At 42.1% G+C, this 24,614-nt stretch overlaps 4 protein-coding genes across 6 annotated transcripts; 1 reads left to right on the top strand and 3 right to left on the bottom strand.

The window, feature by feature from the left end:
- Positions 1-2: 2 nt before the first annotated feature.
- Positions 3-11,064, top strand: LOC103993686 (uncharacterized). Of its 3 annotated transcripts, none has more exons than XM_065162586.1 (9): positions 3-117; positions 378-455; positions 540-601; positions 692-719; positions 820-902; positions 2,090-2,122; positions 9,307-9,367; positions 9,547-9,620; positions 10,595-11,064. In XM_065162586.1, the coding sequence occupies exons 3-9, from the start codon at positions 572-574 to the stop codon at positions 10,685-10,687; spliced, it is 402 nt and encodes a 133-aa protein (XP_065018658.1). In that variant the 5' UTR covers positions 3-117; positions 378-455; positions 540-571; the 3' UTR covers positions 10,688-11,064. The 3 variants fall into 3 exon arrangements, with proteins under 3 accessions (XP_065018658.1, XP_065018656.1, XP_065018657.1); XM_065162584.1 differs by having other exon boundaries at positions 53-199; XM_065162585.1 differs by having other exon boundaries at positions 73-286.
- A 277-nt stretch (positions 11,065-11,341) lies between these two features.
- On the bottom strand, positions 11,342-14,210 carry LOC103993688 (uncharacterized). The gene is made up of 3 exons (XM_009413845.3): positions 13,840-14,210; positions 13,481-13,700; positions 11,342-11,739 (listed from the first exon to the last, which is right to left on the bottom strand). Exons 1-3 carry the CDS (start codon positions 14,037-14,039, stop codon positions 11,524-11,526), a joined length of 636 nt encoding a protein of 211 aa, XP_009412120.1. The 5' UTR covers positions 14,040-14,210; the 3' UTR covers positions 11,342-11,523.
- Positions 14,211-15,201: 991 nt separating this feature from the next.
- LOC135644435 (GTP-binding protein SAR1A-like) lies at positions 15,202-18,324 on the bottom strand. Its single transcript, XM_065161987.1, has 3 exons — positions 17,962-18,324; positions 17,733-17,864; positions 15,202-15,784 (listed from the first exon to the last, which is right to left on the bottom strand). Exons 1-3 carry the CDS (start codon positions 18,088-18,090, stop codon positions 15,464-15,466), a joined length of 582 nt encoding a protein of 193 aa, XP_065018059.1. The 5' UTR covers positions 18,091-18,324; the 3' UTR covers positions 15,202-15,463.
- A 1,021-nt stretch (positions 18,325-19,345) lies between these two features.
- On the bottom strand, positions 19,346-23,506 carry LOC135645202 (pyrophosphate-energized vacuolar membrane proton pump 1-like). The gene is made up of 8 exons (XM_065163363.1): positions 23,209-23,506; positions 21,502-22,076; positions 21,031-21,410; positions 20,863-20,949; positions 20,459-20,789; positions 19,965-20,375; positions 19,815-19,874; positions 19,346-19,749 (listed from the first exon to the last, which is right to left on the bottom strand). Exons 1-8 carry the CDS (start codon positions 23,450-23,452, stop codon positions 19,540-19,542), a joined length of 2,298 nt encoding a protein of 765 aa, XP_065019435.1. The 5' UTR covers positions 23,453-23,506; the 3' UTR covers positions 19,346-19,539.
- Between the last annotated feature and the right edge of the window lie 1,108 nt (positions 23,507-24,614).

Raw genomic sequence — 24,614 nt, 5'->3', positions numbered from 1 at the left:
TAAATATATTGAGCAAGTCTTTGCCTTCTCTCCCGCGGAGTCCGCGCGTTTCGATCCTTCATCCAATCTTTATCCTCTCCTCTCGCTGCTACGAGTTCCATCGCCAGCCAACATACGGTACAGTTTGGTCGCGACGACCCCTGGTCGTGATCCCCTTCTAATCTTTCCGATAAGAAATCCATGGTCGTTCCATGATTAGGTCAAAATCTTTGCTCGATTGCTGATTCTTTTCGGAATCAAATATCGGATTTTTGTTTGCGGTCTTTAGTGCTATGCGATCGTCAAGGTTTGGATTAACTGTGTGGAATCTTAGCCCTTCGATCGATTATTGATCTCTCTCTTTGTTCTTTCTGTCATTGTTGATATTGGAACTGAAGGTAGAGGAGCTTTTGTTGCTTCCCTTGCTGAAAGAGCCGTCTTGACAGCAGATTCTAATGGCTCAACCTCGCACTAACGTGAGTTCGATTTTGGGAAGTTGCATTATGATGAAAGTGCTGTTAAATTGCAATTTACATGTCTGCTACCTGTTGTATGCATAGGCTGTTGGAGTAGACAACACATTTCGTAGGAAATGAGAACGCGAGAACGAGAAAGGCAAGAGGTGAATGCACTGACCAGAGATATATTTATTAAGCTTATATTAAACTAGTTGGCATGTTCATTCAATCCTTATGTTTTTTTCTGTAACAAGGATGAGGAGTCCAAATTCAAATTCAAAGGTAAGTTATAAAATGTGCAGATCTTCCAGATTGATTCGTTGCTTTATATCAATGACTTTTTATAGTTGCTCATGCCCTAATTTGTTGCTTTAAATCTCAGAAAAAGCTCCTCTTGTTCAAAGGAAACCCTTGAAGCACAGGAACTATGAAGTTGACCTCGAATCCCACTTGGGGAAAACTCAGGTTTGTCATAACAAAGTTTAGTTGCTTAGGATAATCCTTTTTTGTTAGAAATTTATGATTGTTAAACAATAAATACTCATACTTGTAGATTTATATTTACATTTGTGTTACAAAGGATGCTCAACTGTAAGAGTTTTTATTCTTCTTTTGGTATTCTCTGCTGCTCTGAAGACATGCAACTTCTTGTTTATTGTCTAGGATAGTGTAGCCATCTATGTCAATGTTGCATGTTTTTTACTCCATTCATCTCTTACCTCTTTAACCAAGGGGATTCAATGTGAATGTAAAAACCTTTAAACCGTATTTTCACTATGAAGTCATCTTTAAAACTTTGTAATTTTTAGACACATTCAAATCGACATCCTTGTTATTATAGGTGTTCTCTATTCCACAAATTGAGCCTTAACCACAATTGGAGCTCACCAATTAATGACCATGAAACTTTCATTTTACCCTCCACTATTTCGCTTTTTTTTTTTAATCTGGACTTGAATTTGTTTCCATGGCAATATTGGATTGAACTTGATAGAGATGGATTTTTAATTTCCTGCAGAAACAAACTGCAACTATTTTTCCATCTTTTCAGGTTGAACTTACTGGTTCATCCTCTCCTCTCCACTGTTGGCTATCTTGCTGAATGAAATTCTTCCGTAGCTTTAGGTCTGTGGTTTGAAATATGCATAGTTGTTGATAGAGATGGGTCTTGTGGTGCAGGAGTTCGAGGGAGGAGTTGGATATCAAAGAACTTCTCCAATCATTACTCCTATAATAATATCAAAGAACTTCAATTATTAAACAACCTTTGAGTATCTTGAATATTGAAAAATATAAAGAAACCATCCCCTTATCTCAATAAATTTCTCCATACTCCAATTGGGTTACGATTACGAGTACTCTTTACCCATGTTGATTATCTCAAGAGCTCCCTTAACATCATTTGTCCTATTATTTTCAAATGAATACATTATTCTTGTTGTTATCGCTATTTTTGTATCCCAAGCAAAATTATTTACAGAATACTCATGGCCAAGCATTCATGATTTATTTATTTGACTTATTGCTAGTGTTGATATAGTAATTAATATAACTTGATAGAATGGTTCTTGATTGCTTAGATGGTTCAAATAAATTAAAATTTGATATATGATTACTTGTTTCTCATGGGTTACATTCGTTTCTTTTTGCAGGTTGTTACCCCCATTGCATCACTAAGCCAACAGGTATGTTCTATCTCATACTTTAGCTGTTGAGGAACTGTTTTGGATCTACGTATCCTTAGGGGATGGTCTTCATGGCAGCTTTGCTTTCGAAGGAATCTATGGCCTTCTTTTAGCTGATTGCACAATTTTGATGTTAGAAGGCAGAACTTTTTCTTTTCTTTTTTAATGAGAAATTATATTTATATCTGATCTGGAGAAGTGAGTCTAAAACTTAGAGTCATAGGTTAGATCAGCCAAGTATTTAGTTTGAATTATAGAACATTAATGAGGATAGACCTCTCATATTTGCGCTCTTGACTGGTAAGAAGTGTTGCTGAAACAGAAAATATTGACAAAAATGAAGTGGCGAGTGGGTTATATGCTTATTATTATCCCAAGGATATGGATGTATGATACATGTTTCCTTACTAAGGAATGGGAGATGTGCGGTGGTGCCTTAAGGGTTCTAGTGATTATGAGGCTAATTACATATTACCTCATGTACTTGAACCCTCTCAACATCGCGGTCTCTGTACTTTAAAAATTTATGTTGGGATCCTCATAATTATGAAAGTGAAACAATCCATCCTATTTTCCCTAACGCAGTCGGCTGCCCTAACGGAAAATACAACACGTGATATCATGTGCTAGATTGATGCGAAATGGATGGGCAAAAAGGTAATTTCAACAGCGATAAGGCGATTGTTTCAACGGTGATGGCTGCCATATTGGGCACCGCTGTCGCTGCAGCCGTTGTGGCATTGGACCCTGTCCACGAGGACCTTGGGCACTCCTTTGTCTACGTCAACATATCCCACTCTGATGACGGCGTTGTCACAAGCACCACCATGTTCCGATCCATCTCTGGTGCATCCGTGTATCTTAGGATTTATGTGAATCTATCTAGCTAGAAAATTTGACCAGTAAGGTAGCTAATTGGATCTGTTGTGGTTTTGGTGGCAACTCAGAAAGTAAAAGTAGATAGATTGAAGGAAAAGAAATCCAAGGAAAATTCTGAAAGTTCATGTTCAGATGCAAAGATCCTCTGTTCCATAGCTTTTAACCCAGTTCTTGTTGTGTTGGGTGTTCTTAGTGAGACTGTTTGAAGAGTTTTTTTGGCCAAGCAGAGAGCATACTCAGGTGATCATCAATAGCAGCTATCCTGGTGAACAGGAGTTCTGCTACTGCACATCACAAGGCCAGATTATTTTATGCAATCAACAGACTTTTTTATACTACAAGAACAAAACAAAGATTCTACATATTTGCCTCCTCTTGAATCCTGCCTAACATTTGATACACTGCTGCTGCAATCTCGTCCACCGACATGTGCTGGCAGTCATCTTCCACCTGCAAATCAAAGGCAGGCGTCACTAATGTGAGCACGCAAACTCCATAAGGTTGGCAACTGATGCAGAGAGGAAGGAGGTGGAGTCCGGCGTACCTTGAAACTAAAGGAGTACATGACCATCTGTTCGACGGAGGTGACATTGAAGCTCTGTAGCCCGACCACCAACTTGAGCAGCTGCTTCAGCCGCCGCCTTGTGAGCACCTTGAGGTTTCTGTGGCTCTCCACCATCATCACCTTGATGTTTGCAGTGGCTGCTTTGTCTTCGATCTCCTCAGTGTTTCGAAAGATACTATCATGGTCAATTATGCCACTACTATTTTCGACGGATGGATTGAAACATAGTGGTGCCTATGGAAACACCCACATCATAGTGGTGGATGCAGGAGGAGGAGGCGTTGGAGTCAGAGCTAGCGAGGTGGGGCACGTTAGGGCCGACATAGACAAAGGAGCACCCAAGTCCCTCGTCAACAAGTTCTGACACCACAACGATCGCAACGGCAGCGGTGTCGACGGGGCGATCATCGCCATAAAAGCAATCGCCCCATCACCGTTGAAATTATTTTTTTCTTATCTGTTTCATATCAATCCAACACATGATGTCACTTGCTATGTATTCTGTTAGGACAACCGACAGTGTTAGGGAAAATAAGATGAATTATTTCACTTTCATAACCATGGGGATCCCAATATAAATTTCGAAAGTTCAGGGTTCGCGATGCTAAAAGGTCCAAATACATAAGGTAATATGTAATTAGCCCATGATTATAATATTACTAAGTTAATTTGAGATTTATCATAGGTTAATTTGAAATTTATCAATTTAGCTAGTCTTTTATCGCGTTGGTTAAGTCCAGGTACTGGCAGCCCTTTTATGTTTATATTGCCATACAAATGCTTGTCATTGTTATATCATGGCTGGTCGTTGCGAATGATCTGTACCGGATTGTCACGGACTTAGCTGGTTTTGCCTAAGTCGTGCGGCACCCTTGCGTGTCCGTCCGCAAAGGTCAGCCTCCCCGAAGCCTCCCATGTCCCTTAGGACCCACAAAAGAGAGAAACGGGTTAGAGAAAACGCCTCATTCGGGATCCACAAGCAAACATCTCCGAAAAAACTTCATAAACAATGCAAATTACAAACAGACTTTACAAGCTCTGAACAGTTGTACAACAAAGGGTAAAATGGTCCATTACAGACCGAGAATCTCTCACACGTGTCCACATGACACAACCTTTATTTACAAGCCTAAAACAGCCATCAACCCTACTAAAATGGGACTATTAAGCCTTCGGTCATCCCTCTACATGTTGTACAAAGCATGAACATACCAAAAGACACGGACATACATAAGCATTACATCAAACATCCTGTTTCGAAGTTTGTCCGTGACATTCTCCCCCACTTATTCCTTCGACGTCCTCGTCGAAGCCTTTGTCGACACTGCAACTCCTCGCCTTTGCTGAGTCTTCAATCTTCTGCTTCAGCTGCAATGCGCCTCTTGGCTCCCAGCTGCTCTCCGTTGCTGTTTTTGAGTAGTCGAACCTTTGATCCGCCATGCTGCTTCAATTTATCAATGACTCTGACTCTGGTGTGGGGTTGGCTGAGTTGTGTTGATCCTTGTTGATTCCTGCGGATCCTCCAAATAAAGGAAAAGACCATCCTTACTGCGCTAGTCTCTCAAATGTTTCATGCTGTTTGAACTGGGTGGATGCTTGTTGGAGCTTTTAACGAGCATCGTCTCGCAAACTTCTGAAGTTTTGGGTCCTTCCTCCACAAAATTTGCTCATTGACTCTTCTTTCACTTAGTTGTCACATCCAAATAGGTTCACATCACTTTCGCTTTCGATTGGCATTTCGTTGGAAAATGAAGCGGACAATCTACTCTCAGTAGCACTGATCACCGTTGGTGAGGATTTAACAACTATTATCTTCCATTATCTTCGAAGTGCCTTTGAACTTGTGCAGGGCTCCACTGCTGGATAGATAAGAGAATTGGGGTACTCGGTTTCCCCATCCTCTTAAGGGTTGAGAAGGCAAAGGTTACTTGACTTCGCCCGCCTCCTCGAGGTTGTACTCCATGCATCGAGCTGGTTACTAGCCTTCGCCTGCTCTTTGCTCACACTTCTGAAGCACTTGAAGTGTTTGCACTCCTTGCGTTGAGTTAGTTACTGTGATTTACCTTCTCAATGCCATCGAACTTCTGGAATGCAGGAAGTTTTCACCCCAACTTGGAGTAATTCTCTCATAGGTTTGGTCGCCTCTGGGATTATATCGTCTTCTCCATCAACCCTGCCGCCTACTCCACTGAGTAGCAAAGGTACAGCACTGCATACTGCCTGCTTCGTTCCTTGGTTATGCACTCTTGCATGACCCGAAGTCCTTCACTTTCGGCTATCTTGATGAGAAGCTCATTGACACCGGTCTTACAAAGTTCCTCGGCCTCTGCCCTTCAGCCTTGTCTCGGTACCTGGAGATTGCCTCTGCATGCTCCATCTCCTCAGCCCCTTTCATGACCAAGCGATCTCCCTCCATGAGAGCAAGGGATCAATGACTTTCACGGAAGTCCCGCCTCTGCGGTACCATGGCGCTGCCATGCCCATGGCCCTACTATCCGTCGCCTCGCATCTGCATCCCTTTTCTTCACGATCAGTAGATATGTCTCCGTGGCACTCCTTTGAGTCCACCTACATTCTAACTGATGCTTGATTTTGGGTAGCTAAGTCCCTCTGGACTCGTCGTCGCTTCCTCGCCCCTTTCGACCCCCTGCTTTAACACCTCTGTGTTCTACAAGCAGCTCCCTTTGGTCGATGGAAAGACAGACTGCAACTCCTATGCATGGGGCCTCTGCCATCGCATTATAGGGTTTGCACCGATTCTGTTCTCCTTAGCTTCCTTGGTAGCAACGTTCGCTTACTCGACCTTGTCCTCTGACTTGCCGGGCTCCCTTAAGCGAATATAAGCACTGGAGCAGTCTAACTCTCCAACTACTTTGATCATACCTCTGTATGATCAAGTCCCTCCCATGGGACTCACTGGTACTTGCAGTCGAACTTTTCCCCTGACGGAACACAGCCCCCATATGCTGATGACCAAGGCTTTCATCCGATGCAAAATTCGATGCACGCACGGAAGACCCGCCTCTACGGTACCATGGCCTTCACTCCTTGAATTCATAGCCCTTCTTGTCGTCGTCTTGTTCACCAAAGTGGAGCTTCCAGTAGCTCCCGATCATACCTCCGTATGATCTAGTCCCTCACGGGACTGCGTCATGTGTATCCCATTGCCATGAACTATTCCACCACGATCCGCTGCAACATGTCGCCTCCTGGTGACATCTCCATTGCATTCTGATCCTCGTGGGATGAACTCGAATTGTGATCCCTCCATGTGTGGCCTCCGCCGATACATCGCAAGGTCTCTTCCACCTTCGATTTTGTTCGCTCCTTTGGCAATTGACCTTCATCCACCCGCTTTTGGGTCACACCTAGATGAAGCACCGCTCTAGGACAGTCCGTCGCCTAGTAGCTCCCGAAGTCCACCGACTTCGTTGCAATTAGTGCACCATTATCTGGATCCTGGGCCTCCGCCCCTACCAACACAATTTCCGCTGCGCACCGCTTCCTTCAAGCAACTTGAATGGCAACATTGTGACCTATTCTTCAAGAGTACCTGCCTCTGCATCCTTTTGCCCCGTGTCAAGGCCTTCTGAACCCAACTTCGTCTCAGCAAGTTGAGTCGCCTTAGTTCCTCCGTAAAATGCTTCTCCGAGAAAAGGTGCATGTGCCCAGAAGCTCCCTTCGTCTTTGGCACCATGCAAGATGAGTCCGCTCCATCAGAATGAAGGACCCATGGAACAACATGATCCTGCTCTTGCCTCTGCAAGAGTTCATGTCCTTGACCTCTGTCCAAGGAAAGCTCTGTGCCTTCGCTCCATGTTCCATCTTCTATGCCTTGGGATGGCCACGAACATTCCATCGTCCGCATACAAGCCCATGCATGAGTACCGAGTTCTTTGAGTTAGCAATTCCCCTCACCTCTGTGAGCTTTGCACAACTCTTTCGGTCGCTGAGCAACTCATTCCATTTTGCATGGTCTCATCCTTTACCAAGCGCCTCGCTTATCTTGAGCACCATCAAGTATGATTGTCAACGTCGAGCCGTAGCTCGAACTCAGCCATTCCACCCTTTGTGCGCTCCACATTCTTCCAAGCTTGCCTGTTCTCGTGGTGCCTCTTGCGCGAAGGGTTGGCCATTCCTCTGAATGCCAATCTCAGATGCCCGCTCCTCTGAGCGACTCTTTTCCCTACATCTCCATGCTCGTTTTCCCCCCAACGGTCGCGCGTGTGCTGACTGCCCTCAACGCAGCCCCGCTAGGTCCCCCACGCTTGCATGCTAAGTGTTTCTATGAGTGCTTGTCCCGCTCTGATACCATCTATCACAGACTTAGCTGGTTTTTCCTAAGTCGTGCGGCACCCTTGCGTGTCCGTCCGCAAAGGTCAGCCTCCCCGAAGCCTCCCATGTCCCTTAGGACCCACAAAAGAGAGAAACGGGTTAGAGAAAACGCCTCATTCGGGATCCACAAGCAAACATCTCCGAAAACACTTCATAAACAATGCAAATTACAAACAGACTTTACAAGCTCTGAACAGTTGCACAACAAAGGGTAAAATGGTCCATTACAGACCGAGAATCTCTCACACGTGTCCACATGACAACCTTTATTTACAAGCCTAAAGCGGCCATCAACCCTACTAAAATGGGACTATTAAGCCTTCGGTCATCCCTCTACATGCTGTACAAAGCATGAACATACCAAAAGACACGGACATACATAAGCATTACATCAAACATCCTGTTTCGAAGTTTGTCCGTGACAGGATGGCAGATGACTGGTATGCAGGCCATTTCTAGGCTGTTTTATTTCTGTGTCCCACATCAATTAAGATTTGGTACATCATGTCCATCATGATTTTACCAGCTAAAATATTATTTCCTGCAAAATAAGATAACACACACATCTGCACACATGAAGGCAATGATATCAGGAATCCACTTTTCTAGTGAAAATTTTTCTCATGAGTCATGGTAACACAGATGCTATAAATGTGAGTTTTGTACTTTTGAAGCGACTCTTTCAATTTATAGGTTAGTAATGAAGTCAACATTCAGTCTATGAATTTGTATTTTGCAGGCTGGATACTACTGTTCAGTCTGTGAATGAGTTGTAAAAGACTGCCAATTACCTGGACCACATCAATGGGAAGAAGCGTGGGTGTCCCATGCAATTTTTGTTTTTACAATTGTTGGACGAGTTGTTTCTTGTAAGTTGCACTAATATCATTGGTCTTGATTCTATTCAGATCAGAGAGCTCTAGGCATGTCTATGAGGGTGGAGAGGGCAACTCTTCAACAGGAATTTTATGCTCGGTTGTTCTAAGAACAAAAATAATTGACTATTTATGGCCATTTAACAACATAATCAAATATATTGAAAGGATTAATCTAAATTATTCTTTGTAAAACGCATGTTTATTTACCTGTAAAGTTTCATTGATCTATGCTGTATGATATAGTAAACCTTCTTGTGGTAATTTTAGCGAGTATATGTGATCAGAAGAAAAATGGTTAGTTAGGAACAGCAGGTGCAGTGTCTGAAGCATTTAGTATGTTATTTTCTTCATTATGCAGCTTGATCGCAGTTTTCACTATTAACTTCAGCATGCCACTATACTAGGATCAGTCTGTTTCTTGTGCTGATATAAAATGATTGCTTCAACTGTCATGCTGCAACTTTTATCTGTACTTCTTGATTTCTTTGTTATCATTCTTATACCCAAGTGTTTTCTTCTTTTTACAGGTTCAAGAACGATTTGAAATGCTTAAGAAGCAAAAAGCTCCGGAGAGCTTTTCTGAGCAAGGTAAGGAAATCGAGTGAACTTTCTTAGCGTACAAATTCATTAGTTGTTTAGTGCTGGTCTATGATTCATTATACAGTTTTGCAGTTTTGCTTCCCCTGTTTTGTGGAAATGAACTAGAATAAACGACTGGCTCTCGCTCTATATAATGGTGTATGTCCTTTTTTATTTGTTTGCCACAGATTTGGATGAGAGGCTAAGAAAACAGCAGGAAGAGGAGGAGTGTCTGGGTCGTGAAAGAAAGAAGGAGAAGAAGGTGAGCAGTTTTCATAAGGGTTGTTGGTTTGGACTGCAGTCTCTTTACCTTTGCTACTGTCCACTATTTTTTTAATGGTCTTATCAATTTTTTTTTGAACTCGGTAAAGACCATGACTTTGTGCTTAGAGATGTGAATACATTGGTTGCATGTGTGATCTTGTTTTGCAATTTGACTATGGACGCATCGGTTTTCAATTTGTTTTAAACAAGACCTTTTGTTGAGAGAGTGGCAACCAATATGAAGAATTGGTTCCAGTGTGTTAAGCATTGCAATTTTGGTTACCGTTAATAGGTTAGGGCATGAACCGCTGAGAGATCATATATTTTTTGGGAACAAGACAGACAGATGCCACTTCATCTGAGTCCATCCAAGTATGGCATATTCAATAGCTGTCTGCAATACTAGGAGCCTAGAAAATCAAATGATACATTTGAATGGTTGTACTTAATTTGACAGTCGTAGTGTCATGCAAACGTGAAAAGAACATTGACGATCTAAATATCCTATAGCGAGTCGTAAGTGAAACCATTTTTTGCTCTTACATTATCTCGACTGATTTAAATTGCCTATAAGGGTATTAACCATTGAGAAAGTACATGTACAAATTAGTTGCTCACATATTTCTTCGCAACGATCGGTATATGGTGACATGAAAAGATGGAAAACATTCGAGAGTAAAGTAAATCATTATATTAGGACTTGCTATAAATTTCTCTTGCATATACGACCATCAGTTCTGTGATAAATGATTTGGCTCACTACATTAGGACTTCTCAAAATTTTCATGTCAACCTGTAAGAAGCATTATTCACTTGGTAATTATGACATTCGAGATGGTATATATTCTTCAATGTATGGTGTGCTTGCCACATGTTTGATAATGAGAAGAATTTTCTTCTGTATAACAAATATGCCCTACATTTATTTCTTCCTACTTTGTTTACTTATGAGTTAAAATTTTTGGATCTCAGAAAGAGAAGGCTGCACAAGAAGAAACGGAGGATGTCGACCCCGATGTGGCGGCTATGATGGGATTTGGAGGTTTCCGGTCATCGAAGAAGTGATATATGAGCAATAGCTGCATGGGTCTTCCAATTTGATGCTCTTCAATGGCTTTAGCCCGCATAGCCGAGACTTTCCGGTGTTAGCGTAGATTATTAGAGCAATTCAGGAGATAGGCAGGCACAATGTTGCTGTGGGAACCTGGGTGGTGATGATGCTTGAGTTTATTGAAAAGCTTAATGGTGAAGAACAGAATGCTCATCTTGTTGGGTTGAACTACCCAAAGCTAAAAGTAGTTTCTGTAAGTAATTCTCATACATCACTCAATCTGAGGACTAAACATGGAGAAAGAAACAAAATGTGTCTTGACTACTGTTCCTGTGGATCATAGATTTGATATGACATCCAATCGCATAATCTTGATTTAAATTTACATTCATTTTACTGTTCTTTAAAACATTTGTCAGCATATTAATCAGCAAGCAAAAAAGTTCAATTTCGGTGTGAAAAAACCAAAGGTTCTTCACATTGTTATGATGCTGCTATGAATTTGTGATGAGCCAATATTGTTATATTACCAAGAAAGAGAGGAGAAAGGCTATGCATCAAAATTTTAGCTCCAACTGTGTCAAAAGCTACCTGTTTACTTATTCTGAGCTTGCGCTACTTACTATGGCTTGATGTTTCTTCACTGGCAGTACAACAACTCCAAGGCGAACACAACAATAGTCTTCTTTCAATCCATTATAATAGTGGTCATCATCGACACACTGCCGAATAAGTGTCTAAACCATTAGAAGGTAAAAGAAATCTCCACACTTACATAATTCAAGACCATCTAAACAACATGGGTGAGCAGATATGAGAAACTCTCAGACGGCATCAGTGTTGCCTTCGTTCAGAAGTGAAGCTTCCCTGCTAGATACCACGAATGCATCGCGAGGCTGCCGAATGCCGTGATGTTGGCAAGCGAAGACAAGCCATGGATCATACCGAATTTCTTGTTCATCGCAGCGAGTTGCGGGTTGGTCTTTGCGGCTTCCTTATTCTTTGCCCCTCCAACTTCCTGGCCAATGTTCAGGTCTCTCTCGATCTTGTGCCTCTTCTTCATCATCTGCTCCAATACGAAGATGCAAAGAGTAAAAAAGATAATTAACTTTTTTTTATGAGCATCACAATTTCTCTAGTTATATAGTTTTTTGCAAAGAAAGTTAGCCCTTTCTAACTATAATGAGAAGATACAAGCCTGTTTGCATCAGAACAAACAAAAAGTTAACCAATTAGCAAGAAATCTTTGTTGTTTCTAGCATAAATAGTCGACCGATTCGCAACACTAAATCCTTCATGAAATGTAGAGTAACTTTACATCCGACAAAATGAGACATCAATTACAAAATATTTTGGACTATGCCAAAATTCTCTGAGGAGGTGCAGAGTGATGTTTAAACTTGTCAAGTACTCTACTGATTCTTCACAAATAGTTTGCACTCTCGAAATACTTGAACATAAACCCAAATCCCAACTCGACTCCACATAAGTACGGACAAGATTCAGGTTTTTATGGATCACAACAAAATGATTGAATCACATACTATAAAAGAGACATGTTCTAATATAAGAAAGTATTTTTGCTTGTATATCCACTATAAGTATGGGTCTTTACGTGTATTTTTGCTAGTATACTATCCAAACATATTTAGTATTCTACATATATGCCCCTAAGTTGACTTTTGCATGAATAGTCTTAAAAGAAGTATTTGCTTATATCCCCCTCGAAAATTCATATTTCTTTATATTAACTCCCAGAAGATCTAGCCATTCATGGTCAACTCCATGGAGGTTTAATAGAATTAGGGAAGATACTGGGGGTTATGCAGACTCATGAAACGATCAACATATGAATTTTTTGTCCTTTTGACCTCCTTCAAAATTTTGAAGGAAAAGAGACGAGGATGCAATGGAACTTTTTCTCCTATATAAGAACTTGCTAAACAAACATAATATATAACCCAAGTGTTAGGACTCTAGCTAGGAGAGTCCTAATTGAGAGGGACATTTATGTAAAACCTACCTAAGCCGACCCCTATTAAAGAGGTGAAAAGGTCGACTAGGGTTAGGAGGTTGTTTTTTAGAGAAGAATAAGGAGTTGTAAAGGAATAGGAGTCTTGAGTATGAGTCCTATTAGGAGTTGGTTAGAAGTAGGAGTCTTGAGTAGGAGTCATATTAGGAGTTAGGGTTTAGAAGCCCTATAAATAGTCATGTATTCCTCCTCTTTTCATAAGCAATAGATGAATCTTTTCTGCAGCCTTTGAGCAACAACTTGGAGGGAGGAACCCCTATAGAGTTCCAAGAAGGCCGATCCCCTAAAGAGATCAACCCCAAGTTTAGAATCTGCAAGGGTTCTAACACCAAGCTATAGAAATTTGCCAAATAAACTTGTACAAGTTCAAAGATTTACCTTTTCGAATCCAATCACAATTTTAACAGTTAGGACATTTTTAGCTAATAATACATTTTAAGGTGATCTAAGCAGTTAAAATAAGAAACCCATAACACGATGTCTTAAACTTTCTCATGATCGTCATATCACAAGAAGAGCTACATAAAAGGGATGAACCCAATTCATGAGACTTGCGTTGGTTCGGAAAGGATCAACGTATGCAGTCTTACCTCCTCTGTATGTAGAGGAGAATCAATGATAACATTGAGCTATACTAAGAGCAATATTACTGGTCAAAAGTAATAGCTATAGTATCTTTTCTTACTACTATGAATCTATGATAAAGAACACAACAATTATGGATTTCTAATTGAGCCTATAGATTTCAAGATCTTGGATGAGTTGACTGAATCACCTCGATGGTCATTGGCGTGAAGACGAGGAGGTTGGAAAGGTCGAAGCCGAGCGCAGAGAGCAGAAACCCAAGCTGATACCTTTCGATGGATGAGGCTGACCTCCACGGATGGAGGTAGGCAAACGCTGCCACCGAAACCGCCGCGCACACGGACACCACCATGAAGTACGCCGGGAACATCTTGCGCTGGAGATTGCCGAATTGATGCCTCGGCAAATATCTGCAAGATTTCTACACTCATGCGAAATTCTAGCTATCACTAGCAAATGAACCTTTACCTCTATGCCTGAATCGATTCTAGTACGACGATAGCAACGATTATCAAAGTTGGGATGTTTGGGGGGGAGAATAGGGGTTACTTGAACATGATGATGCCGCCGATGAAGGTGACCCAGAGGGCAGCACCCCAGGCGGTGGCGAAGGCGAGGAGGTGGCACAGCTTGGCGGCGGAGACGGCGGCCGCGGGGGATTCCGGCCCCGATCCGAGGACGTCCGGCGCGAAGACGACGCCGACCGCGAGGAACGCTACCGCCGTGAGGAACCGGGTCGACCACGCCATCGGAGCGCCGGGCGAGAACGCGAGAGAGAGGGAGAGAAATCTAAGGTTAAGGTTTCGGTGGGCGAGCGCGTGGGTGGCTGAGGAAGAAGAAAACGACGACGACGGTAAGTGTCGCCCGGAGAAGTTCTCGACGAATCAACGGAGGTAGGCCGATGCATCCGAGAGGTAGGTGGGAACGTGTGAGGTTAATACCTTCTTTTCCAATCATACCCCTGTGATGCATGGGATTATGCCGTCTTGCTTCTGGAAATTGAGGGCATTATAGGTATTTTGTTTCTCTCCTGGTCCATTGTATTAAAAGAATATAGAAAATAATGACCAACGGCAAGTAATCTTTTAGATGGTGTGCTGACAAGTCACACTTGAATCTATTGGTGATTGTGCGATGTATCGTATATTGTAGCTTCGAGGAATATTTGTGGCACGATTGCCAATAATAATTCGAAGAGGAACGTTTAACGATCAATTTTGACTTTTCGACACTCGCAGACGAGTTGTTGAGATTCGAGCTGATGGAAAGTTGTAATTGGGTGAATCATTATGTCATGCATGAATTTTTTAGATCGATTAATAATGTTCTAACAACGGCGACTCCCAACATGAGATGGATGGCAGCTAGACAAGCAAAACAGAGCAGGGAAGCAGAACATATATGGTAAACGAAGAAGTCAAACCTCATTGACCAAAACATATATAGTAAACCTGCGGAGAGGAAACAGTCACGAGCTCAGCGTCCTTCGTTCATGATCAATCGTAAGTCGATGCTAGGAAACATATATGGATGCCATCAACTTTGTTTATCATCTCAGACACGGTGGGCAACTGCATCCATTCTTTGACGGCCAAATTCGACAGCGCCAAGGATCAAATCGGAACAAAAATACGGAGCAGCACCAATTCCAAATATTAGTTTCCTGAAGTAGGCAAGTCTAATGAGGAAGGAACAGAGGACCCATTCATGAACCTTCGAATTCTTTTGTGTCACCAAGAGATGTAGCAATTCGGCACGACAGTTCTATGATATATCACCATGAATCACAAGCTCGGACAGCGAGTACAAGATCATGCCATATGAAAAACGATGTGCTCTGTGAAACATGAATCCTGCTTTTCTAAATCCTGTGTGAAACAAATAAATGATTGGATGGAAGCAGAAAACAACTGAAACCACTAATTCCTGTTTCTATGAGTACTTACTATGTGAAACAAATAAATATCTGGATGGAAGCAGCACGGCCTCGATCCTTCCAAACTCAAACCAGATGTTGACACTACAAGCATGGTTTCCATGGTCCAAAAAAGAAGAGTCGAGTCTAGGCCCAATGAGAAATCACAATGTGTCGTCCATCACGCAAACAACGACCAAGGACCATGGTTTAGCAAAAGTTTTTGAGTTTAGGCTAGATGGCACCAAAGGCTCACCCCTACTTAATGTATTGCGAAAGCCACTTGAAGCCATCACCATAGCCCATCTTACGCACAATACTGCACATGAAGACCTCAAGGGGACGGACATTGGAGTCGTTAAGATTCACATTGCCCTTGCCGGTTGTGAAGTTGTTCAGACCCAGATGGTAGCGCAACTCATCCTCCGATGCTGCATATGGGATGTCAATCTTGTTCCCCAAAATGAGGAATGGGACATTGGCAAGGGCATCATCAGACAAAAGTGCATCTAGTTCCTTCTTTGACTCTGCAAACCTCTCCTTGTCGTATGCGTCCACTAGGTATACCACCGCATCCACCTATTTAGACAGTAGCCATACCCAGCATATTAAAAGAGTAAAAGATCACATCTACTATACAGAGGGATACAATGTCACAAAATCTAGAAAGCATGCACTGACTAATTTAATCAAGATCATAAGAAGAAATGTAGCATGTAATATATCAGTGAATAATAGCCCAAAGCTATATCAGTTTAGATAAACAATGAACGATTTCTTGGAAAGTTTACAAAATTTTTCACACTCTTACCACCAGTAAATATTTTGTATAACTGTCAAAAAGGAAGTTAGCTAGAGTTACTGACAAACACAACAGGGAACGAGGTCTGTAATAGTTCAGTAATTTAATAATGGCTGCAATGCCGACAATAGGGATGCAGTGGTGAGGTTCTATCCTACAGTTCCAGTTGGTGCAAGCCTCTCTCACTGAGCTGCCCTTTTTTTGTAGTATTAGCTACAATAGAAATGAAATGCAAGCAGCATGTTTAGTTGGATTCAATAGATTGGCAAATTGATACACGACGACAAAATTTTGATGTTTTGGATTTGGGACATCAAGCGTAAATATATTTTTTCCTAGTGTCAGCAAAGTCGACCCAACCAAGCCCTGAGTGTTTAGTTCCTGTTAAATCAGTGGGTAAATGGTTACATCACAGGTTTAGAAAAAGAAAAAAAATATTAAAAAGACAAAATTGTCCTTTCATCTTTTTGCTTTTTTGTCTTTCTTCTTTCTTCTTTCTTCCTTCCTTTCTCCTCTTGCTCTTTTTTTCTTTCTCTTCTTGACATTCGCTCCTCCTTGAATGTCTTCCCTCATTCTTTTTCAGTAATACTGATCTAGATTGTTGTATCCCAAATGGATGTGCAAAGACAAAGCTAATGGGCATTGGTAAAGAGATGTTATGGATTAGCATTGTCGAAGAGAAATGAACGAGCAGTTTGGTCTAGTTTTCACCATTTTGTCTTAGGTACATAATCAACATGGTTGTTTTTTGGGTCACCGAACATGGTACAAGACTTTTCTGGTTACATTGTATGAGGGAATAGCCTTAGTTGGATTGCTATGTTTGACCATGGTTCACTTGAGATCATTCATGAAGGTCATATATATGACATTCTTGAAGTCTATCTGCAATGAAGTAAACCAAATAGCAACCCTATGATAATTTTATTTTTTTTTACAGCAACAATGAGCAATGGGCACAATGAGATGAGTTGCACAATCTGGATCCTGGCTTTCTGATGTCACCGACTGGAATGGTCCATTTCTGATAACACTATTTTAATACTCAAGATATACGTTCATAGACAACAAGGAAAGAGAATAACCGAAGAATGCAACAACCAATTATATGAAGTGCCACACCAAGTAGAACAGGTAGGAGACACCTATAAGAGGGTTGCTTAGTTCAAAGTAAACTAAGTCCACAAGATACAACCCGTAATGAATGAAGAAGCCCTTTGATGATGATTCATGTATTCTCTAAACTGAAGGTGACTATTAGCGTGCAGAGCAGTACTAGAGTCCAAGTTTTATGGCATTCGTCTGTGAATATGCTGATTATTCTTGCTTCCTGGCATTGATGAGCAGACCAGATCTGGAAGCCCTGCAAACCAGTGATATTCCAATAGCCCCAAAGATGGCTACTACAAGTCATATATGACTCTGTAAATTAGATCCCAGCACTGGTTGTTGGAACATAGGCTGATGCCATCCATTGGATGGCATTTTCATGTTAATCAGCACTTAGGAGACTAATTGGGTATGTTAACTAGATTAATAAGGATTAACCACTTGGTTTTGGTTTTAAACTTGATCTAATCTAATTGGAAAAGAGTCAATTGCCTATTAACTGAACACGGTTGCCAAACAATTTAAGGAGCTGAATATAAAAGATATGTGAAATTAGAACACAATCATGATCAAGAAGACCAATTCTAACAAGCAGGTCGCAGAAAAATAGCAGACCTTTGCGTAGTAATCCTTCCAGACACGTCGTGCGATCTGATGGCCCCCCAAATCAAAGGCCTTGAACTTGATCTTCCCGATGCTCAGCTCCTCCGATGTCGGATACTGAGTCGGCTGGTGCTGAACTAGTCTCTGCATTCAAACAAACATATCCAACAACCAAAATAAGCCAGACAGATGAAGCACCCAAAAGGAAACCCAACAAAGGAGAACAATAACGAGGGGGGACCTCCTCCTTGAGCATATGAAGCAGCGTGGTCTTTCCGGCATTGTCAAGCCCCAAGAACAAGATCTTGGCCTCCTTCTGCCACAGGCCCAAGGAAGCAAGGACCCCGTAGAACCAATCCACCAGGAACATCGCGGCGGGCGGGGGTCCGACGAGATGGACGACCGGATCGATCGAATCAACGAACGATCTCGCCGGAATCCGCCTGGAATCCCCTCGATGGGACGAAGCGAAACCCTACCTACAGCAATGAGGAAGAGGGAGAGAGGAAACAGCTTGGAATTGGAGGAACGAAGAAGGTCATTGTCGCACGGCAATTAAATGGCATATTTATAGCGGTCATTTGTGCAGTTGGGGTGTTTGGTGAGGGATCGACCCGTCCGCGCATCGTTTCGTTTCGCTGTATAAAACGGACAACACGACCAACTTCACGAACTTTTTTTTTCTATGATCATTTTTATTTATCTTCTCTTATTTTTATTTCTATTAAAAATTATAAAATTACGAATAACGATAATGAAAGTAGAGTATGTTAGGAAAAAATATTGTTTACATCTTGGTCGGCTCGATATGGTTTAGACCCGTGTACTAAAAAATATTCGAGATGTCTCTGAGAAGAAAATATTGTATTTCTAAAATACATTCAAGATAGCTTCAATGTGGATTCAAAATAGATCATAAAATCTAAAATCACGAACAATTATAATGGGAGAAGAGTCTCTTAGAAAAAAATTTTGTTGACGTCTTGGTCAGCCTAACGTGATCTAGATCTATGTATGTAAAAATATTTTATATGCCTCCAAGAAGAAAATATCGTTCTACTAAGGTATATTTGAGATTTTTCCTAGATAGATCTAAGGTGGATCCAAGATGACTCCAAAGTGACTCTAAGGTGGATCTAAGATGTCAAACTCACGAAGCACCACATACACTAAGATCGATATACAAAAAGGTTTCCCGATCTAGTCTCTTCAATGCTCAATTTAGTAACCAAAGTTCGGGTTTAAGTATTTCATTAAGTCCTTTATTTATTTTTTATTTAGGATATATTTTTATACTTCGAGAAGAAAGTTTGTGATATTATTATCATTAAAAAAAAGAAGAGAGTTTAGAATTACCTTCACCGTCATTGTCATAAAAGAAGTGATAAAGTTTAGGATTATTATCTTCCTATAAGAAAGTAGTTTGTGATTGTCTTCTGTGTTATACTAAACGAGAATTGGTTAATTCCCTAATCTAAATAATATAAAATGATGAGCTTTTATCTTTATCGGAGTTGAATCTTTATCCAAATTTAATATATTATTATATTTTAAATCAGGATTTACGTCTGACATAAATATATTTTTATTTAGAATTAAACACAGAAGAAGAAAAAACAAGATAATTAAAAAGTGAAGCCGTCAATGCTATTAGCATTGTATTGATTCGGGTTCAACGTAAAAGACCACAACAACACCAACGACAGCGAGAGAAAGAAAGAGAAGGCGATTGCCACAGGAGTCCTCCTGTTCTCGAAGCCTTTAATGGAACACAGCAAGCTCTCCTCCTCGTTTGCCACCAACCCATGCACGCGTTCTTTTACCGGAACCACTTGAAGAGCAGTCCGCCATGGGCGGCAAAGAAGGGAGCGAGCACCAGCGACTCCACCGCCATGAGCTTCACCAAGATGTTGAGGGAGGGCCCCGACGTGTCCTTCAGCGGGTCCCCTATGGTGTCACCGACCACCGCGGCCTTGTGCGGGTCCGACCCCTTGGGACCCAGTGTCTTGGCGTGCTCGGAAACACCTGCCTGTCATCGAGCCCACGCATCAAACACAAGAACAGATTGCAATGGGAGATTCAAGATCGATCTACCTCTATGTACTTCTTTGCGTTGTCCCATGCACCACCAGTGTTGGAAGCTGAGATAGCGACCTACATGGATGGGAACACCGTTGGGAATGCGACATGGCAGCTGCAACAGGCAAGAAGAAGAAGAAGAAGAAGACGATCTTGGCACCATACCTGCACGCCGGAAACCAGCGCACCGGCGAGGACCCCGGCGAGAGTTTCCACCCCAAAGAACGTGCCGGCGATCAGGGGGGTGAGCATGACGAGAGCGCCCGGCGGGATCATCTTCCTCAGCGACGCGTCCGTGGAGATCTTGACGCAGGTCGCGTAGTCCGGCTTCGTGGTGCCTTCCATGAGGCCAGGAATGGTGTTGAATTGCCGCCGGACCTCCTCCACCATCTTCAGCGCCGCGCTGCCGACGCTCCTCATGGTCATGGCAGAGAACCAGTACGGAAGCATGGCTCCCACCATCAATCCGATGAAAACCTTGGGAGACAGCACGTTGACGAAGTCGATGCCTGCTCTGCTCACGAAGGCTCCAAACAAGGCAAGGGAGACCAGAGCTGCCGATCCAATAGCGAAACCCTGATGCGCAAACATCAGCGATGTCAAACAAAGGAAGAGCATCAACACTCTGTTTCCTACTATTCCTGGTGTAAAAGAAGAACCTTGCCGATGGCAGCGGTGGTGTTGCCTGCAGAGTCCAAAGCATCAGTCCTTTCGCGGATCTTGCGACTCATTCCGGCCATCTCGGCGATCCCACCGGCGTTGTCGCTTATGGGTCCGTACGCATCGATGGAGAGGCCGGTGGCTATCGTACTAAGCATTCCCAGAGCTGCGACAGCAATCCCGTACATGGAAGCCAGGCTGAAGCTGACGTAAATGGCTATAGCTATGGCAAATATTGGAACGATGACTGATTTGTATCCGAGAGCCAGTCCAAAGATGACATTAGTGGCTGCACCCGTTCTACAGGAATCTGCAACAGCTTGAACTGGCCTGCAAAGGTTCGACGAGCTTTAGTGCGAAGCATGGTGTCATGGGTGATGGCCATGGTGAAATGGCTCCTCACCTGTAGGCGTTACTCGTGAAGTACTCGGTGACGTAGCCGATGATGAGCCCCGCCCATAACCCGACGGAAACACAGAAGAAGAGGTGCCTGTCATCATGTAAGAACAGTAGTGCACGGTTGAGCTCTCGAGCTCGGACAGACATAATGAGAATCCACAAAGAAGCTTACCAGTTCTTGACGGTCTTGTCCTCTCCGAAGTTGAAGAGAGTGAATTTGGGTGGCAGGGCAACAAAGCTGACGATGGCGATTCCCCCGGTCATGAGGACTGTGGAGATCACTAGTTGCCACTTCAAGGAAGGTTCGATCTGTTTGACGCTTTTGATCTCGAAGAAGTCAGTGGCAACCAAGGTGGTGAACAAGCAAACGATGATCCCCATGGAACTTATCAACAGAGGATAAGACATGGCCGAGAAGTTATGGTCGATGCCAAACGAAGAGATCGAGCCCACGAACAACGCAGCACAGGAAGATTCAGCGTATGATCCGAACAAGTCCGAGCCCATTCCGGCGATATCTCCAACATTGTCTCCGACGTTGTCAGCGATCACCTGCACTTTTCGCAGAGAAACCGATCAAAACTGCACCAAATTTAGGCCGAGGAAGACATATTTGACGCATGATGTCGGTGTAGGAGATTACCGCCGGGTTGCGTGGGTCATCTTCAGGTATGTTTCTTTCGACTTTGCCGACGAGATCAGCACCGACGTCGGCGGCTTTGGTGTATATACCACCTCCAACTCTGCCAAAGAGCGCCATCGAGGAACCACCGAGGCCATAACCTGTGATGGACTCGTACAGACCTTCCCAATCATCTCCGTAGTATATCTTGAACAAATTGATGGATATGTACAGAACAAGTAGGCCATTGGCAGCAAGAAGGAAGCCCATGACAGCACCAGACCTGAAAGCCGCGATGAAAGCTCTTCCAACACCTTTTCTTGCTTCCACAGTTGTTCTGGCGTTAGCATAGGTTGCAATCTTCATGCCAAGAAAACCAGAGAGAACGGAGGTGAGCGAGCCGAGCAGGAAAGCCAGCGTGCTGAAAGCAGCATTTGCCACGGCCGGCTTGCACATTCTGTCCTTGCTGTAGGTGCACGGTTGGCTGTCTTTGCTGAAGCCTTTTACTGATCCAAGGAAGAGAAAGATGATCACACCAAAGATCACCATGAAAACTGCAAGATACTTGTACTCGGTGATGAGGAATGATGTGGCCCCTGAAAGAACAGTGTCACTAGCTATATGTCAGAGACAATCTATGTACATATATGTGGTAGCAGTTTACTGCCAAAAGCTTCTGTGAAGATCTTAATCATGCGCAATGGAGAACCATACATAAATCTTCTCTGATAATGAAAAGGAGAAAGAGATATTTACTAATAAGAGAGAAATCCAGCAGAGAATTCCCACAGATGTTGGAGATATCGGCCGAATCATTCAAAAGCGAATTCAATTTTCACAAAAAAGGAGATACTTGCATTAAGCTTGAAGAGAAATCCAGAAATTACAAATAATCATCAAAGACAAGAAAAGGATTTGTTCTCAGCATTTGGACTTTTTACCTGCAGACTGGTGGAAGAAAAATATCAGCAAGCATTCTCTGCATAACCAGATGACCCTCCTATTGCTGATGAAATCAACATAAAGGATGGTAATGTGCCAAATCAAAGTATTCCAGATACTGTTCAAATTCTTATTTTAACTCTAACAAGAAAAAGAAATGATAGCACAAATATCTTTTGTTGCACTGATCTATCAAAAAGGTATGCACATATGTATCTTCAAAATGTGATTGTATGAGGCTAAATGGATCTATCACTGTAGTTCGAGCTATGTTGTTGAGATTCAGCAGATTGATGTCATCGTAACACATAGTATCAGAGCAGAGATAAACTGAAGAAGATAACAAAAAGGGAAGCTTTTTTTCCTCCTCAGAATCAGAAAAACAATTTTATGATTATGCAATACAAATATTTAATGATGCTAAATACAGATGAGAAACGGCAAACGATGAGAGGGAGTACTAAATGGTAAAGGATCCAGAAGAACAGAAAGATTAAGAGGAACAGAAAGCTCAAGAAGAACAGAAAGATTAAGAGGAAGAGAAAGACTAAGTTCGTAGACATCCGCAGAAGGCCAAATCAATCAAATTGAGCACCATAATCTTCGCATGATCAACCATTCCACGCAATATCAGACTAAAAACAATCAGAGTTCAGAGTGATCACCAGAAAAGCGAGCTTAATCTATACATGTAGATAGAGAACCACAGAAAAATCACAACTTGCAGTCGAAAGCGGAAGCTTTTTTGAAGGAAAGGGCACCAAAGAGAAGAGGAAGCACACCCACCAATGGAGATGGCGCTCTGGATCTCCGCGCACTTGGTGACGGAGGCCGGGCCATCGACGCCCTCCTCCTCGTCCTCCTCCGGCTCCCCCCCCACGAGGTTCTCGGGCCGCCCGTTCTTCTCCACCGGCCCGCTCGAGAGCCTGATTCGGGACACCAGGATCCACTGCAGCACCGCGAAGCCGATGCCGATCACCGCCGCGAGGGGTATCAGCACCTCCGTCAAGGCGTCTCCCAGCTTCGCCATCTTCCCTTTCCCCGACGACGACGACGACGACGAACACCAGAGATGGGAGGCAGAGGCTGACCGGCTGAGGGCTATTTAAAGGCGGTTTCCCGTAGAGCCCCACTCACCGCGTGCGGGTTTGGGAGGGAAAGAGAAGCCAAGTGGCTTCCAATTTTACTATTTGACTTAGAAATAATAAATATCTTTGTATTTTCCTTTCATTACTATAGAAATAAGAAATTTGGATTATTTATAGATTTGTATATATTATTCTTATTATTATTCTTAAAAATAAGTGAAATATTTGGCCTAATAATAAGCTTTTATAAATCACTTTTATGGGGGCACAAATATGAGACCTGTAAATTACGTAGCAATACAATAATCACAAGAATACTCTGATAAAAATAATAGAAAAAGTAAATTATTTCTAGATTTATATTAAAATACGATAAAGATTTGATGATATAAAGTTGTGAGGGAGATATGTGAATATTCATTCTTACCACTAAGATAATGAATGTTAGGGGTCTTCCAATTCTCATCTCCTACTTTAAATCCCAACATAGACATTGTAATGAAGAAAATAAAGATTAGAATGTGCTAATGCTATCTCGACGATATAGGAAGTGACATCATTCCTAAGGCAAAGAAAAGAGAGGTAAAGTTCACTTCATTTAGGTATCAATAAGCGAGTAAAATTACGACAACACATGATAAAAGTTTAGGTGCTTATTCCTGAAGAAAGATAAATAAAACAAGAGATAAGAATCTTTTGCTCTGAGCCTTTTGTGCACATTCCATACATTTGGTTTCATCGGTGAAGAACGAGAAAGAAGATGATAGATAGATAGATAGTATGTGAGAATGAGATTATGATTATAAACTTTGCAAGAAGAGTGAAGGAAAGAATTTTGCAAGTCAAATTATGATTATAAATTTACAACTTTATAAATGTATTATATTTTTACATTTTTAGGATTACTAATAATATGATCTAATTTTTTTTCTTAGTACTTGATGAGTTAGGTATAGGTTGTTGAGAAGATTCGAATTCAACAGAGATCTAATTCCACACTTCATCACAAGAAGAGGTGTTGAGAAGATGATAAATTCGATAGATGACTCCGTAAAAATTTACATTCTTTCATAAGTTCGATTTATGCGGTTTAGAAATTATGAG

This window comes from Musa acuminata, chromosome BXJ3-8, assembly GCF_036884655.1.
Source record: "Musa acuminata AAA Group cultivar baxijiao chromosome BXJ3-8, Cavendish_Baxijiao_AAA, whole genome shotgun sequence".
Lineage (NCBI taxonomy): Eukaryota > Viridiplantae > Streptophyta > Magnoliopsida > Zingiberales > Musaceae > Musa > Musa acuminata.
This window is presented reverse-complemented; position numbering and strand designations above follow the sequence as displayed.